Source organism: Rhea pennata, chromosome 1 (genome assembly GCF_028389875.1).
Source record: "Rhea pennata isolate bPtePen1 chromosome 1, bPtePen1.pri, whole genome shotgun sequence".
NCBI classification, from domain to species: Eukaryota; Metazoa; Chordata; class Aves; order Rheiformes; family Rheidae; genus Rhea; species Rhea pennata.
The window spans coordinates 187,842,788-187,860,323 of NC_084663.1; the positions used below are offsets into that span (position 1 = coordinate 187,842,788).

General features: G+C 43.2%; 2 protein-coding genes across 7 annotated transcripts in view; one reads left to right on the forward strand and one right to left on the reverse strand.

The window, feature by feature from the left end:
• The window catches only part of THSD1 (thrombospondin type 1 domain containing 1), a 28,272-nt gene extending 25,273 nt beyond the window's left edge, over nt 1-2,999 (forward strand). Inside the window, exon 6 of the mRNA XM_062567059.1 lies at nt 691-2,999. Within this exon, the coding sequence (XP_062423043.1) occupies nt 691-2,069 (1,379 nt within the window). The 3' untranslated portion in view covers nt 2,070-2,999. The remainder of the gene's footprint in view (nt 1-690) is intronic.
• Nucleotides 3,000-4,943: 1,944 nt separating this feature from the next.
• LOC134135563 (fibrinogen-like protein 1) lies at nt 4,944-14,934 on the reverse strand. Of its 6 annotated transcripts, XM_062567062.1 has the most exons (11): nt 14,902-14,933; nt 14,550-14,610; nt 14,363-14,468; nt 13,791-13,943; nt 13,205-13,289; nt 12,100-12,310; nt 10,747-10,906; nt 9,462-9,559; nt 9,293-9,381; nt 7,371-7,561; nt 4,944-6,344 (listed from the first exon to the last, which is right to left on the reverse strand). In XM_062567062.1, exons 5-11 carry the CDS (start codon nt 13,277-13,279, stop codon nt 6,155-6,157), a joined length of 1,014 nt encoding a protein of 337 aa, XP_062423046.1. In that variant the 5' UTR covers nt 13,280-13,289; nt 13,791-13,943; nt 14,363-14,468; nt 14,550-14,610; nt 14,902-14,933; the 3' UTR covers nt 4,944-6,154. The 6 variants fall into 6 exon arrangements, with proteins under 6 accessions (XP_062423046.1, XP_062423045.1, XP_062423049.1 ...); XM_062567061.1 differs by lacking the exon at nt 14,363-14,468 and having other exon boundaries at nt 13,791-14,006; XM_062567065.1 differs by lacking the exons at nt 13,791-13,943; nt 14,363-14,468 and having other exon boundaries at nt 14,902-14,934.
• Between the last annotated feature and the right edge of the window lie 2,602 nt (nt 14,935-17,536).

Sequence of the window (17,536 nt, forward strand, 5' to 3'; positions counted from 1 at the left end):
AATAGGCAGTGCTGTTGTTGCATTCTTTATGCTGATGTTGAGCTCTCAAAGTGACATGAAGCTTCATCAAGGATTTCTCGGAGGTTTTGGAGCTGTCATACAGCTCTGAGTCAAAGAAACAAGTCTCCATCAGTTCCTTTCTCAGCTGATAACCTACTGCAGAGGGAGAACATTTTATCTTCTGAAACCCTGGTGTGCATGCACCACTGGGTAGCAGTGGAGGAAGCACTCTTGGAGTGTTGCTTGTAAAAGTTACACTTCCACTGGTAATGCTGTCCCTCTTCTCTTTAAATTCCAGAGCTCACAACCCAGTAGCTATAATCCTAACTTGAGCCATCATAAAATACTTTTCAGGTAATGCCTGGACTATAATTATCCCATTTTACATGTATTTAGGAGTGCCTTATGGAACAGGCAGAACAAGCAAAGATAATTACATTTAAAAGGTCTATGGGACATGATTTAAAGCAAGCAGATCTGCTTCTGCCAATTCAAAGTGATCCATCCTTCTGTGCCTCTGATAGAAGAGGATGAGAAACAGTCTACCATGAGAAAATCTTAATGGCAGACAACTTACTGTACTGTATTAATTGGTTACTTTTCCTTAATAGTAAAGTGGCTGGCTCTCTGATACTGAAGAGCTGATGAGGGTGCAAGTCTAATGACAGCCATGTTTGCTCTTTGTTATAGCTATCAAGCCTCCCATCCCACCTTCTGTCCAGCCAGGAGAAGACCAGAAAGCAAATAATATAGTCACCATCACAGGTATTTCATTATGCTTGTTCATCATCTTTGCCACTGTTCTCATCACCCTTTGGAGGAAACTCTGCAGAGCTCAGAAGTGCAGCACTGCTGTACATCGAAACTCCATCAATTCCCCCAGCTTCCGGAAGAACTCCGATGAAGAAAACATCTGCCAAGGCAACAAGCAGCGAGACAGCTTCACTGAAGGAGGTGATGCCCCTGTGAACATTCCTCTGACCTATAGGCGAAGCCTCCAACTTGCCCAAGAGGATGATGCCTCTGGAAGTGAGAATTTTCAGCCAAATGCCCAAAAAATAATCCCTCCGATTTTCAGCTATCGCCTCGCACAGCAGCAGCTGAAAGAGATGAAGAAGAAAGGCCTGACAGAGACCACCAAGGTGTACCATGTCTCTCAGAATCCCCTCATGGACACGGTTGTTGGTGCCACCACGATGCTTCCTTTGAACACAGAAAACCAAGAAGAGGCAGCAGCAAACAAATTTAGGATCAAATGTCCATTTATGGACCAATCAGCTGGTCAGCCCAAATTCCTGGGTGAAAGCTCTAACCCTAGGCTGGATTTTCCATTCTCACAGTCCAATCCTGCAATGAGCCCTACCCAAACCTTGATAAGAAAAGCTCATTTCAAACACCAAGATAACAGAGGGGAGTTATCAGAGAGGGGCTGTCACAGAAACCCACAGTTTAGAAGAACAGCCAGTTTCCATGAAACTAAAAAGGCCAGGCCCTTCAGAGAGAGAAGCATGTCCACCCTCACCCCACGACAGACTCCTCTTTATAGCTCCAGGACTAGAACATGGGATCAAGGTTTGGAAGACAGGACGCGGCCAAAACTGAGAAGTGCTAATCCAACTTCTGAAAAGCTAGATCAGTCCCATGGCACTGTGCTGCCATGTGAACCACAGGGCCATGGCACAAAGTGCCATCAGAGGGCTTGTCCCTCGGTGAAGAAGTTAGATCTGATCATTGACCGGCAACCTGCCAGTCAGGAGAAAGCTGCTGATAAGCCTGAGCCCAGCCGAAATAAGAGAGGCCCTTCACCTAACCCCAAAGGCACATGGCGGAAAGAAACAGCAGCTGCAGCTGGAAAAGATAATTACCAGAGAGGCCTAACTATAAGCCCTGTCCAGTACCGAAAGGACAAGTGCCAGAGCTTCCCACTGGACCCTGAATTTGCCTTTTATGATAACACTACTTTTGGCTTAACTGAGGCAGAGCAACAAATGATTGACCTCCCCGGTTATTTTGGCTCAAATGAAGAAGATGAAACAAGTACTCTAAGTATTGAGAAGCTGGTGATCTGAGTGACTCATTGTAACCCTAGTGGAGTGCAAGAGAGGATTTGCAAAATCTGTTGGCTTCTGATGGAAGGAGCAATGGGATCATGTTCCCTCCATTTGGAAGAGGAGGGAGTTCCCAAGGTCTGACATGTGGGAACATATTCCTTTCTAATTCCTGTAAAGTGCTTCCATATAATTATTTTGTGCATGTGTATGTGTAAAATACATGCCTAATACCCTGGGAAAGCACATGATAATGAAGGCTTGACACAGGAATAATGTAGTAGGCTTTATTGCATACAACAGTTGTGTTTTGTTCATCATCCATAATGAATCGTATTGATCTAACTTCTTTTACCTCGTGGACCTTTTACTAGTAGATGGTGATGTCTTAAAACATTGATTCTCCAGTATTCTCAAACAACAGCTAATTAGTGAATCAATTCCCATTTAGAAAACACAAAACGTGAGTTGTGAGCAGTTTTCATTGTTCCTTTCATAGAAATTCTGGAGTTTTATTGATCGGTTGTAATTGCGCAAGTAAGTCATACGGTCATGTTTCTTTCTTTTAGCTGGTTGGAGGAAGCTGCAAACAAATGATACTGAAAACTTGGTGTGCATTTAAAATTGAGGGGATATTCCTCATCATTCAAGACTTTGATATTTTATTTCTGTCAATATTTCTATAAAGAAAATACAATAATGTACAAATATCTGCAGGAAATGAATAGAAAAGGCATGCTACTGGGAGGGCCGAAGAAAACTGATTAACAAATTTTAACCTTTATAGAAATGTTACTGGAGTATTGAAGCCCATGTGAAAGAGATTTATTTAATCTCCCATCCTTTCTATAATCAATTTTGTCATTATTAAACATTTTCTTTTTTGTGTGTGTAAAGAAGTTGACAGTGATACTACTACAGCAAGTTCAAAATAAATCATGAACAAAACCAGTGAACAGCACATTTATTTGATGAATACCCGTTTTGAAAACAAAAAGGAAAAGGGCTTGACAACATCTGATGATTCCTGGAGAACTTTATGGTGAATTGCAGAAGTTGCATTGATTTTTTCATGCTTTAAAATCAGATATTAAAAACTGGCAATTATACACTGCTGCAAGTATCCAGATCTGGATTAAAAACCACAGTAGACAACAGAGACAGAGCTTAGGCTAGCAAGAATGACTCAGGTACTTTGCTTGCCATTTATTAGAATTACCATCTCTTCAGAGAGTTTGCAAGGAATGCTAACAGGCAGAAAAGAAGAAGATACTGGCAACTGGGGACTGAATGAGAGAAGGTAGGTATAGGCAGAGAACTGTTAGTTTTAAAACAACGCTCCCATAAAGAGCTGGGCCCTACATGCCTTTTAATCCATTTTGGATGTGAAGGCAAAAGTGGCATGTGCTTAGTCCCCTGGCTATAGTCTCTAAACTGGCTTTCAGAATGGACGGGTATATTTCCAAACTCTCACTTTTTCTATAAACCAACAGCAATTTTAAGAAAGAGGAATATCAGGTTGTGTTTTAGTCTGTTAGATGGCATCCCATTTACTTGTCCACAGCATGCACAGATAATTCACAAAGGCATGCAGTGGTAGGGCTTATGGCAATAGCCTAGGCGGAGCAAGGATCTCAGTGTTTGGCCCCACAGTCAAACTCCCCAGTTTAAACAGTGTTTTTGATGAGTAACATTTTCCAGCTGCTGTTAGAATGCCATATCTGACTGGCAGTGCGGTGCGAGTTACTTCTTTCTCAGGACCTGTTCCAGCATGCTGTATTGTCAAAGTTCAGCCCTTTGTGCCAGCACAGTGTTAGTACCAGGCACATATTCACATTAGCTGTCAACTTAAAATGCTGTTTAAAGCATTTTAGAACATGTCAGTACTTGAGGATTGATCCAAAGCTAATCAAATGTAACTAGTCTTTAAATTATTTGGAATGAGCTGGAAATCAGATCTCTAAAGCAACTACTGCTTTGGTTTCTTACCACCCTTGTGCTATGGGAAGCTCTGCTGTGTGAAGCATGTTCACCCTGAAGCAGTGAACTGTCAGCTTTAGAACTACATTGCTACAAAATCTGCTTACAGCCTTTGTGAGCCTCAGTGCTGGAGACCCTGGAGAAAGAGAGGACATCAAACATATTGCACAATAACAGTCTGTAAGCATTCCTATGATCTTCTGTGGGATTTATGTGAGCTTGGCTGTAGCTCTCAGTACTTGACTAATTGCATTTCACCCTGTTTATGAAGGGAAAAAGGCTCTGAAACACCCTTTTTCCTCTGTAGGGGTATCCCTTGTGCTGCAGTTAGAGCAAAGGAGGAGAAGCCTTTTCTAAGCCCCTTTCTGCAACCTTTTCTCAGTGTTGGCCCACATTCAGACCAGCTACTGTAATGCATTAAATGGACTTAGGTACATCTTAAGTCTAAGATTGCAGTGAATGAGTCAGATCTTCTACCCTCTCAGGCTGCCAGATCTTGGCCCCCTATATCATCTGGAGACAAAGAAAAAGAACCCGCAACACTTAAATTGGTGCTCTCTGAAGGCGGTCCAGGTATAACCCATACTTTTGCATATTGACCCAGAGGGAAGCAGGCTCTGTACTCCAGGCAGAAGTGACTTTAGGAACAAATGTGAACAAAGTTTACCTCTTGACAAGGCAGAGGAACCAAAGTTTCACACTGAATAGCCACGTATTTCAGCATTGTCTCCAGGACATGCTTGAGCCATGGAAATTAAACTTGCCTTACAGACCTTCTAAACTAACCAGGACAGCAGGTGCAAAAGTACCAGAGACAACAATAAAAGAATGACATACCTTGAATTATGAGTTTTTGCAAGACTTTCATCCAAATCTCTGTTCAATGTTCTACTGTTTTTAAACAGATACAAAGTGTTAAGTCCTACTCAGATGGCTTTATTTCACACTTCATGGATATATAATACAAATTACAATACATATTGATCTAAAAGCAAAGAAATGGAAAAGAACTATCAGGTTAGAAGATCTTTATATAACTCAGAAAAAATAGGGTCATTCTACAGCATGAATGTTAAATGATTTATGTCAAGCTCATATTACTGTTCATTTTTAACTGTTACTAACAACTTCTTAGAAAGGAAGCTTTCAGTATTCCATTTCTTTCAGCAATTGTGTTGCTTTCTTTTTTATTTCACTTAGATGAGACAGTGAAATTAGTGTGCCTTATGTTTCAAACATTTTCCATGTTCTGTTTTCCCATTAGTAACTCCAAGTTGTCTGTTAAGTTACAGAAGAGAATACAAATGAATCATGACAGCATTTTATGAATGGCTAGGAATATTTGTGCTCATCTTAAATTTAGTAAAATCCACATAATCTAAATCTGAGGTATAGTCTGATTGGCAGCATCAGCTAAGTCTGCATTAGCATGTAGCATTGTGCTATAGCGGTAGATCTGCATAGCGAAGCTCTTAACAATGAAAGCCAGTGTCCATGCTGTCTTTGTTCTGGGGGCTTTGCTTCGAAGCAGGTCTAGTTTGAGTGCTCATCGGCAGCTGGACTGCATCATCTGCTTTGGTTTCATCTAAAAGGAATCCCCTTCACCACACTCCAGGATTGTTCTGAGGCTGAAGGGTGGGAATGGAGGAGAAGAGAGAGAGTTGCTTAAAAACATGCTCCTGATCTGAAGTAACACTCTAATGAAAGCACAGCAGAGAAGGCCAATTCCTCATCACCTTTTCTGTTTGGTTCTGGTTTTATGCTCTCATAACTTAGACAATGACCATTAAAATCAAGATGAGAAAGATTTACCCTTGAAGAATACAGATAGCTATAAGAAATGTTTGATCATCCAGTGTTCAGGGAGTTTCTTTTAAGCACTCTCCAATGAAATCTTGAGAATTATGGAAGAAGAAAATTGTGGTTATTCAATGACTGAGATCTGTTTATTTTCCATTAGACTGTTGGTTAGGTGTGCTCAGTCATGACTTTAGCCTCAAGTGGTAGCAACAGGTGCATCTCCAGTTGTCTCAGTGCAGGTTTGTGACTGGCAGCAGCAGAAGGCTGGCTATTGATTTCTACAATTCCTTTTACCCTATACTTGCTTCTTCTCAAAGCAGCAGATTTCAGCTATCCTGACTGTTCTCACCATCTCCACTCTCTCTGTCAACAAAGAATGGAGCCCTGATTTTCATGGCTGTGTATTTTAGTGAGTACCACATCCCATGCCAGGTAGACCAAACAATGCCATTGTCGTGGGATCCATTGTAGTTTCCTGTTTTGTAGTATTGTCCATTGAGGTTTACGGCATGGCACCTTGTAACAAGGAAAAGGAGGAAAAAAGCATTTAGGATGGAAAGACATTACAATAAGGTGTAATGCAATTCACACAACATACATTTAGAAATCCCGAGGGTGGGATTCACTACATAGATGTATCAGTATGTAGTGAACTGGTTATCTAAAGTCCTACTGCAGACAATGGAGATCTGGTTAATATAGTCTGTGGAGCCCATGGAAATATGTGACTCCTCCTAAAGTAGACAGCTATGGAGGTCAGCTGAATCAGTCTGCTGGCTGCCTTGATTGTATTGACTGTGGACATGATTCAGCTGCCTGAACGGAGGTGCCTAGTGCCATTCGGTAGCCTTCAGCTCAAGAGATGGCACTTACCTATTGACATCTAAGAACACAGGTATCTTTTAATCAAACTGAATTGCACTACCGATGTACACTTTTGTAGCTCCACTGGCTTCAATTAATATATGATGAGGGCCCAGCCTTAACAACGAAGAGGCTTATCCTGCACTAGAGCAGAGAGAAACTCCTGTGCAGGGTATGTCCACGCTCTCAGGGCTAGTGAACTTGACTCTGTAATTGCTGATGCATTGGGCATGCCTTACCAGAGAATGTACCAGCAGGAATAGTAAGGGGTAGCTCACCTCCTAGACACCCTCTACAACAGAGAAATGTCCTTTGTGCACACTTCACTTTACAGTGGTTTCAATTGTTTTCTTTCTTGGGATATAATCCAAAGCACTTCAAAGAAATTTCAGTCGGGCTCTTCTCCATCCATGTCATTTCCCCTATGCTTTTATTCTGGACTTCTTTCTTAAAGTGGTTGCAACTAATCTGCTTTGCTTCACAGTGAAAGAAGCAGACTGCTTTCCTCTGAGGATCTGTCTTGTGAACATCCCAAATTTGGCTGTGCGAGGTGGCATCTGCATACAGCAACCTGCCCTGAAAGTATCAGTGGCCGTAAGGTAGGCGGGTGCAGCTATACTGCCATCCACACACTATGCATCCTTCTGCGGGCTAAGGGAAATCAACCGTTTTCCATACCTGTTAAACCACCAACCACCCTTGTTCTCTAGTGCACAATTGCCTGCCAGGAATCGATCACGATCCTTGTCAGATGTGGTGAACTGCATCCCTCTGTGAGAGGCTGACCACTGCTCTTCAAAATTGTTCCCACCAGACAGAGCGTCACCAGCATTACCAGAATAGGTGCCAAACCATAACCTGTAATTGTCCTGCAAAATATGTGAAACACATCTTTGATATCAGCTCTTTTTGCCCTCTGTCCCCTTTCTGAGATCAATCTTTTTTCTGTCCATTGTCTCCACTGCCAAAGGTATGATTCTGTTGAAGTCAAGGGTGACTTTTGGCCCTATGCTTTAATGATACTAGTGTAGATCACTACTGGATTTAAACTTCCAGAAGGAATTGCTATCTACTGCTGTTGCTACAAAGGACTTCAGATTTTGTTGTCTTTCAGTGATCATTTGATACACTAAATAAGCTGGAAGGCTCTTCCTGGTTCACCAAGAACAAACCTTATTGGAGGAAACTGTGCCAAGTAACTATCTTCATAGACTGATCATGGTTCAGCTACAACAAGTCCTCCTCCGAGAACTAGAAGCCATCAGGGTTTTAGCTAAATGATCCTGTCCTGGTAGGAATACTTAGAAGAATAATTCTGTTGTGCACAGCTAAGAAGTCTAAGAGACATTTGATAAGAGTTTGAAAATAATTTTTATGAAAAGCTTTTTTTCTGTTATCATATTTGGCTTTTATTTATGAAAAAGAGCAGTAAGGCATTAAAATCAAATTGTGCTATCTTTTCATTAGAAGTCTTGAATTTCAAACTGAACAAAATGCATACATTTCTGGAGTGGTGATGAAGTTGGAGGTAGGATTGGTCCATACAATGGAATTCAAATCCTTGAGTTTCCAGGCTACTTATCATGTGTGCAGAGAGGCAATCCCAAAGAAAACAGCTCCTGCCTTGAGCAGGAAGTTGTATAAAAGCTTGCAAACAATCATGGAAATACAAGTATGTGTCTGTCTTCTGGCTTTCTGTGCCTATAGCATTAAGTATAGTGCTATAGATACCTCTCTTCAAGACAGGAGATTATAACTATTCTTTCAAAGCTTTGATTGGAGTTCACTGTAGAGGAGCATAGTAGAGGGGTTTCATTATGGTGGTTGCCTTTAATGTGACAACCTGAAACACTGAACTGTGAAATAAAACAGGGTTCAGTTTCCCTGCAGAGGTTCAAGCCCATATCTCCTCCCTCACGAAAGGCTGTTTAACCATGAGGCTGGAGGTAGGCACATGGGTGACCCTCAGGGTCCTACATCAGAGGACTGGCCTCTGTGCAGCAGGCAGTTTGTCATTCATAAACCAGAAAGAGAGCATGTGTGATTCTAACTTTGGCCACTCCTCAGTTGTGAGGAAGGAGTCTGGGACTTAGATCTCTGCTCCCAGGACTGTTCTTACCCCAAAAATGTGGACTATCTATTCCAGAAACAGTAACAGGAGTAAGGATATGAATTGCAGAGCTCCCTGTGCTCAGCTGAGTGCCCTAATTACTACATTAAAGTCGAGATCTTTTCCTCTCTCTCCTAGACACTCAGAGGATCTTGCAGATATACCCTTTGTTTTGGCATTTCAGGGTGGCTTAGGCAAGAGCTATCGCCTGAGGTAGTTCTGGGCATGTTCACAAAGAGGACTATTGGTAAGCACTTACTAAGTAGATGGGAAGAGCTGTAGGTTAGGCCATGGCTGGTCTGCAGGCAGTGTGATGTGGACCTACCTCTCCTCAGCTTGAATCCCAGTTAACCAAACCAGAAATCCCAGGGAACCAGAATAGGTGAGTTTTGCAGAATTATAATTACAACTCTGACATTAAACCTGATGCTGCACAGAGCTGCACACTCACTGATAAAACAAGCAAGTCACTGCTCTCTCTGTTTCTTACCTGCTCATTCGTGAGCTGGAATTTTTCATAGATTGCATAACGTCTCTCTCCATGCCAATCCATCAGGTCAATCTTTAATGAGGTCTCTCCTAAATATGAAGTGGTATGCTGTTAGATTAAGTATCTCATGCAAATTGGAAGAGAATTTGTGGAGGAAAAATACTCATACCTTGAGCGAGCAGGTCATAGATGCGCTCATTGCCCAGCCAGTATTCATCATTCTTCCCCTGGAATTTTCCAAATCCCAGTTTGTAATCATTCCATTTCCTGCAGCAATATACAAATATCAATTTCAGTATGTGAGGGAATTAGAGAGTTTTTACTACTCAACTGTAGTAAATCTTCAGCTGTATTTCTAGACACTGTTTTTGAAAAGTGTCTGATTCAGCACAGCTGAACAGGTATTTGTCATTGTGCCTTAGAAGTAAATACAACTCACATTTTACTTCTTTGCCTGTTAAACCTGTGCACATGTGTATATTGGGATCAGTCTTTCAAACTGCCAGGTGCAGTACTTGCAGAATGAGGTCAGAAGCTAGGCGGAAAGGGAACACAGTAGCTGTCATATTAGTCTTCAGTACAGTGTCTGATACTGTTCCTCACAAATTCAAATTCAAATTCACTCCTGTCTGGAAATTAATGTTGCAGTCTTCCATATACTACAGTCTTGGCTCTGAGACAATAACTGAATAGAAAATGTAAACAAAAGTATTTAGATGAAGTTAAAAGGAAAATGTCTGGATCTGCTTTGTGCTCCTGTTCCACCTGTGCTGACAGCTGAACTACAGTGGCTAGGTAACACTCTGTGGGCAAGCTACCTGAGAGCTACTTAAAGTAGCTCTGCAATGGAATGCACTCTCTTCAAGAGAGGCTTGTGACTGCAATGTTAGACATGCCCTAAAAGCAGGCATGCCGTGTTAGTGACTTTATTCACATGGGCGCATTTCTCCTCTGTGATGCTACTAAAGAATCTCTCCTCCTGGAAGTAAAAGGCAACTCCCTGGGCTTTAGCAGAGAGAAAGGACAGTCGGGACCAATGGTTTGGCATCTTTCTGAGTGATCTGAATAAGGAAATAGATTTTTACAACATGCTGAATGTGATTCCAGATACAAGAAAGGATAAGATATTCAAACGATCCCAGACTATGTACTGACAGTAGACACCTGCCAGTTTGGCACCTTTGACAGATGGCTGTCTCCTATCATGATAAAATAAACACATACACACATACACTTATTTGAATGCAGGAAAAAACATGGAAAAGGCATCATAAGCCCATTTTTAAAATGGGCTTGTGCTATCAATATTTGTTCCTGCATTGTTCTAATACAAAGAGTTATCATCATTAGAGTCTTGCACATTTAGCTTCTCAAATTTGGGGTTTTGACAGCCAGTAGGGGGAGAGCTGGAGGCTCTGCTGAGAGACTTGTCATTAGGACACCAAGCCACTCACCTGTTGAAATTCTCCTTGCCGTGACTCCGCCGCTGAATTACAGTCCACCCCCCACCATCAGACATGTCACAGTACACCAGGAAAGGCTCTCGGTCTGCTCTGGGCCTGATCCTGTAGTATCCATTTTGAGTTTTCTTCCTGTTAAACACTGCAGAGCAATCTAAGCAGAACAATATTGTTTTGTTAAATGAAGAGACAAGCACACAGGCACATTCAGCCAAGAGAAGACATCACTGAGAGGCTGTATGGGATAAGGACTCTTCTTTGGTCACTGTATAGCTTTGCAAGCCCAGCAAAGCCAAAGCAAATTGTTCAGCATGGTACTACCAATGCATCTTCAAGAGCTTTACTGCCATTCCCAAAATGTTGATGAGATACAGGACAGATGCAGCACAGGCTGGGGAATGGCAAGCAAGGGGTGTAGGATCAGGGCTGGCTCTGTCAGCGGGCACTGTACAGAGACTAAGGAGTGGCAGATGGGGTTAGATGGGTCTAACTGCTCTCAGAGTTCGGTCTCAGGGAATGATGCAGATCCTATTGTCATTGCAGAGCAGATAATTTCCATGTGGAAGATAACCTAGGCTGGACTTGGGAATGGATAACAGCCTAAAATTTCTAAAGTGAGAGGCTAAGTTCCTGTGACAGGCTAGTTCAGGGTTGTATTCAGGAGGCTTTCAGAACCTCAGTGCTCCCATTTTATATTTAAGGCCTATGAATGATAAAATCTTGGCCACAGGTTATATTAGTCTACACTTCCAGCTATTATATCCAGCTAATATTCCAGACAATATTATTAAAGTGATGCAGAGGAACAGAGCACGCATATGTGTTACTGCATAGCACAAGCGACCAAAGAACAGAGAAACCGGAAGGCTGGATTCCTCCCAAGAGGTTTCAGTGTCTGCAGTGCAGCTAGGTACTCTGGGCTCCCTGTAGTCAATGAAGGGAAATGGGCACTTGGAGAGCACAATCCATCTCTTCCTAAAGCAGATGTCTAAAGCAAACCAGACAGATCACGCCCAAGAGATGCCTGTTCCTCTCTGCACTGGGAATCTCAGGTGACAAGCCCAGATACAGATGTCTGCATGATACCTGGCTGGTAGCTGCCTAGAGCTGGACCAGCTAATTCCAGCCCCATGGTATGTCTGTTAGTGCCAAGGCTACCAGTCTGCCCTTCTCTTTCTCATGCATCTGGCTGCACTGGAAAACGCAACCCCCTTGAATATTTCAAAAGTTAGAAAGCTTTCTTTGTAGTAGGAGCAGAAATGAAATATAGCTCTAAATGGGATAGTGCATGAAGAAATAAACATTTTGGCCTGCTGAAATTTCATCATATTCTACTGCAAAATGTACCTGGGTCATAGACTATCAAATTTCCACTGGTTGTGGGTAAAAGCACCTCATGCTGCATGCTCCTGTTCCCTGAGAAGTGCTCACTCTTTACTCTATGATAAGTATTCTCCAGGATGTCCTTTAGTTGTAGTTCATATAAGTAAAGCAAATCCTGAAGCTGTTTTAACCTTTGTCTTAATTTGTTGTTGTCTAGGAGGCAGATATCCTTTTCCTGTGGGGGAGAAAAGAAGGTACAGTGGTAAGAACAGAGAAACAGAGAAACAGTGAGTACATGCTTCACCTCGATCCTACCATGTCACACTGTGCACTGAAGCAATTCAGTGTCAATCCCTCTCTAAAAGGCATGAATCTTGCAGCCTGGTCTGTTGAGTTAAACCCAATGGAAAAGTTTTTTTTACAATAGTCTTGCTGCTGATGTAAGCATTACAGAACATGATGAGATATGAAAAAATGACTTTGGACAAGTAGCATTCAGCTTAAGTCCCATTTAATAAAATCAAAGAGAGCATTTGCAGACTATGAAACTGCTCAGTGTAATAAGAAAGGAAAAACCTCGCTCTTGTACTGCAGCCAGGCCAGACTAGTGGGGTTCCAGAACCCCTTCTTGTCAAACTGGAAGATAAAAAAGCTGATATCAGGTGCAGATCTGCTGAAAGCAGTAAGCCCACCAGAATCAGTGGAGTAACTTCAGAGCAGCATTACCATAACCAAGACCAGAATCTGTCCTGCATTGGCTGGGATCAACATTTTCAGCAACACCCTTCTCTGTGGTTAGTATTACTCCACCAAAAACATCAAGGAAACAGAGCAAAATCTCTTCCAAAGCAACCAAGCAAACCTACGTAGTAAGAATCACTTGATATTTTTTATTTTCTTGAGTGATGCCAGATCAAGACCAGCTCTAGGCCTAAGCAAAATAAGCAGTTTCCTAGGACAGCAGCTTGCCGCGCATGCTACAACAGCCCAGCTGCCTCTCTCTTCTCCTAGGCCTGCTTGTTTGCCTTGGGAGAGGTGGATATCGAGGCTGGGGGCGCGGAGGGACTGGCTGCTAAGCTGCCGGCATGCCGCGGATGGGTTAGGCAGACTCACGCTACAGGATACGCACCGACAACCTAGGTGCAGGCGAGCTTAAGCTGACCAGGAGAAGGAGCAGCAACAACCAGGGCATCATCACACTCATTTCTTATCACCTGAAAAAAAACATTCACAGATTGCACTTGAAGTTTCTTCAGTGTCTCTCACAACTTAAACTCCTCTCACAATCACATTTAATTTCCCAGTAAACACTATAGGACTTTTTAAAGAGGTTGCTTGAAGCTACAGGCAGCAAAAAATAGGGGAGAAGATGCATGTCAGAGAAAGGCTGAAGCACTGCAGTGCACTGACACTGGGACCTGGGCTCGAGTCCAAACTCCTGCTTCCCGGGATAAACAAACACCCAGCATGACTCTCCAGCAGCCTCTGCCCCGCTCCCGAGGCCCCACGCACACGGGAGGTTCCTTAGCAATAACGCCTCCGTGGTGTACTCCTTGCCAAACTAGTTGGCCAAAATCACATCGTCCTTATTCAGTCTAAATTCACGAAAGCTAACGGGAATTCTGCTTCACAGGTCTGTGAGCATAGGGATCGCCCCTCCGTGGATTAGACTAAAGTCCGTCAACGCGGGAGCTGCAAAGCTGCGATGGGATTACCTCGGAGGCAGAGGGCAGAGCAGACTGTTAGCTGTTGCCAGGATTTCAGGGGAACAGATCTCTGCTGCTGGTCCACCCCAGCACAAAGACGGGGCTTTGGTCTGAGCGTCTCAGAGAGGAAAATGCTAAGCGACCGCCACCAGGAACATGCAGCTGGACGAAAGTGAACAGTACAGATTGTTCAGAGTGTGCCTGCACAGTGCTCTTTTTTTCCCCCTTAAAAAAAAAGAGAAAATAAAAAGAATTCTGAAAAATATGATAAAACAGCTCTCCCACTTCACATCTGGGAGTGCTGCAGAAACTTGGCTACCCAGATCTATGTCCTCAGTCGGACACTATTAGCATCACCACTGTGGCTCAGAGCTATTGCTGCTTATAGACTTGGCAAAGCTGACGTGACACTGGAGCTGTCTGACAAGCTGGGCAGGCCAGAGCCCAAAGCAAACAGAGAAAAGAACTGTTGATGGAATTAATTAATAAAAGATGCTGTGCAGGTGTGCACTCTAGCACATGATAGCTTTCAGATTATAGAGAAAAAAGAGTTTAGCATTACTGTATAAGCCCCCCCTTACCTATACAGCTGTGCTCATGGCATGCTGAGATCAGAATCAGGCCCAATGCAGAGAGTGTGGATGGAGGCAAAAAGCTAACAGGGAGGATGGATTTGAGCAATAGCTCCTGAAAAACAGATAATGGAGATTGGAAGGGAAAAAAGCAACTTCATCTGTGCCTTTAGCAATACACATTAAATTCACATACCTGTAACTTGCCTTTCCTTCAGACCTCCTCCTGAAAAGATCATCTCTCGCTTAAAAATCAACTGAAAAAGAAAGTGATAATAAACCTGGCTGCATTTTTAGAGGATGATTAGATTTTCCCTTCCAGATGGCCCACATTAAGGACTCAGATGAAGAACATTTCACTGCACTAGGCAGTTCCATGGAAAATACACTTGCAATTTCTTGCATGAAGGAGTTACCCAATCCCGATTTATCTGTTGTTACCCAATATTCACCCTGCTGTTTCAGAGTGAAAATAAGCAACCACTACATTTCTGTCAGTGGTGCTCTCTAAAGGAGAGTGACTCTGCTGGTTGCACTCCATTACCCACCTTATTTGACTGCGAAGCTCAACCAAGACTGACTTGTCAAAGTGTTTATATGAACCACTCAGAGTAATGCTCCCTATGGGAGTTTTATCTCACATTTAACACAGCCAGGATCATTTCAGTAAGTGCTGCAAGGTGGAACGAACGCAGCTTTTGCGTTCAGTGTTTATTTTGGTGTTTGATCTGCTTTGTATGTTAAAGTACGGCAAATCAGCTGTAATGCCAAAAGAGCTGAGAATCTGAACCGAGAAGTGAAAACGAGGGTATTAAGCAGGGCTTGCTATTAAACTGAAACCTCAGAAGGTTTGCAGTTGTGTAACTCTCCATGGAACTGGACCATGAGATTCGCTAGTTACCACAAACAAGGACGTTCGTGGCAGAGAAAAAAGCTACAGATGGGCCCCTCCCTTGGCGTTATGGCCAAGGAATTAGAGATGATTTTAAGGACAATAGGAGGAATGTTCCACTCTACAGAGCTGCTTTCAGAGGAGGCACAGTGCGGCCAAAAGACAAACCGTGTAAGCCCATCATAAACTTCCGTATTACTCTCCAGGAGAACAGGACTGTCCAGCTATTACAAGTACAGTGATAGTGTTTATTTCTTAAAAACTGCATTCCTCTTCTCCTCCCTCAAGAACTGCTGACCCATTTCACTGCCAAGGTATTATGCAAGTAGTGCTTTTCCTCTCGCTTTTTCTACATCCCTGTTTTAAAGCTCGCTTTGAAAACTGCTAAATTGAATGAGTGAAACGTCTCCTCCTTCCCTCTGGGAGTGCTGAGCCGTGGTGGGGCTGCACTTGCCCTCTCTCTCTTGGGACAGCAGCTGCAGCTCGCAGCTGGGCGCCTGGGTCACGCAATGTCCCAGCACCCAGGCCGTGCATGCAGCTCCCCGAGGCTGCAGCATTCAGTGCTTTCTGTGCTTGCACCCACAGAAATATCTCCTTTTTTAGCTTGAGCAAGCCAACCCATGATCGAGACCCTGCAAGCTGGTTTATGCTCCTGCCTGCATGCTTTTGGCATCGGTGGAACCACTGGGGAGGAACCGGCAACAAAATACTGCCAGTGCTGCAAATCCTCTGCCTCTAAAAAACAGCCTTCCGAGCCTACCCCCATCGGTCCCACACTGCTTCGCCCAGGTCTGCAGTGTGCTGGCAGCGGTGGCTCCCCATCTGGGCCATATCTGAATATCTGAAGGATATCTGGGGATACCTGGAGCAGCAGAGAGGGACTGCCACAAGGTCAAGTTCATGTGAGGCGGATCCAGCAGGAGGGTGTGTTCGTGCACTGGCCCTGGGTTAAAATAATCAAGTCATCTTAAGGAACATGGACACCCTGTGATTGCTAATGATGTTTCCTCACAGATGTTGGAGTCCCCAGGCAAAGGGGCTGTAAAAGCTCTTTGTGTTCCTGCACGCTGCAGTGCAAATTCCTTTTTGGTTACTTGGAAGGAGATCAGATTCCCTCTCCATAAGACACTCAGTGATCTTGTCAGCAAGTAAAAACCATTTTGTTAACTAAAAGACTCCCCACCTTGCTCTCCTCCTTCTCTCTCCTTCCAGCAAAAATACACAGGTGCTGAAAAATAGTCATAAAGACTTTCGTTCACCTATTAAGCACACTGCCACCAGAGTGGGAATGCAAACTGGAGTTTATCCGTGAATGAAGAGAGTGGCCCTGGGGCTGCTTTTTGGTGCTTGCTGGGCTTCCGCTGCCAGAACAGTCCCAGGATAAAGATGCAAAGATGGCACCCCGTGGATGTGCATGTCGCTGCTACTGGAAGACAGTGGTGGCATTTCAAAACTCCCCCAAGACAAGTTTCTCTCCCAAATAAATTTCTAGCTGTGGTTGGTTTGTTTGTTCTTGAAGTGGGAAAGGAAGAAATGAGTCCAGCTGCTCCAGACCCCGAGGGAATTGCAGAGACCTGGGCTTTTCACTGTGCAACTCTGATCCTCTCTACCTGTGCCTCAGGAAAGTTCGGAGTACTTCAGGGCCAGCTCCAAGCAAGCAGCCCGTTTCTAGCTGCTTTATGTATTTGCCATGATTTTTATACTTCTCCATCACATCCCACTTTCCACGAACAACCTCCTCACTGGGAGAGACCACAGACCAGTGAAATGTGCAGGTCCAGAGACCCCCAGAGCCTGCAGAGTCTCCGTCTATGAGCTATTCCACATCTATAGGAATCTGGGCTGCCAGTTTTTTTAAAAACAAGGTTAATTTCTGAGGCCTGAAACAAATATTTATTTAAAAAAAATCCAACAATGAAGGATTTAATCAAAAAGAAAATAAATGTATAAGATCAAAATGATGCCAGGCACCATAGTTTCAGTTTTCTATAAAATAACCAAAACCAGCACACAAGTAATAAATGTCTCTAATTTTTTAGCTAGAAATAACCACCAAAGTCTGTGTACAGAGAGGGATTAGCAGTGGCAGACCATGAAACATGCTAGATCTGAATATTTTGATAAAGTTCACAGAGCAAAGACATAATTCAGCCTAACTAATGAGTCTGCATGCTGCCTATGAGAATCTAATGAGTTGACACAACAAATATAATTAGCTTGTAAGTTCCTGAGGGCAAGCACAGATCCAAGCCGATCTCCCTTACATCAGGAATTACTGTACCAAAGTGAAT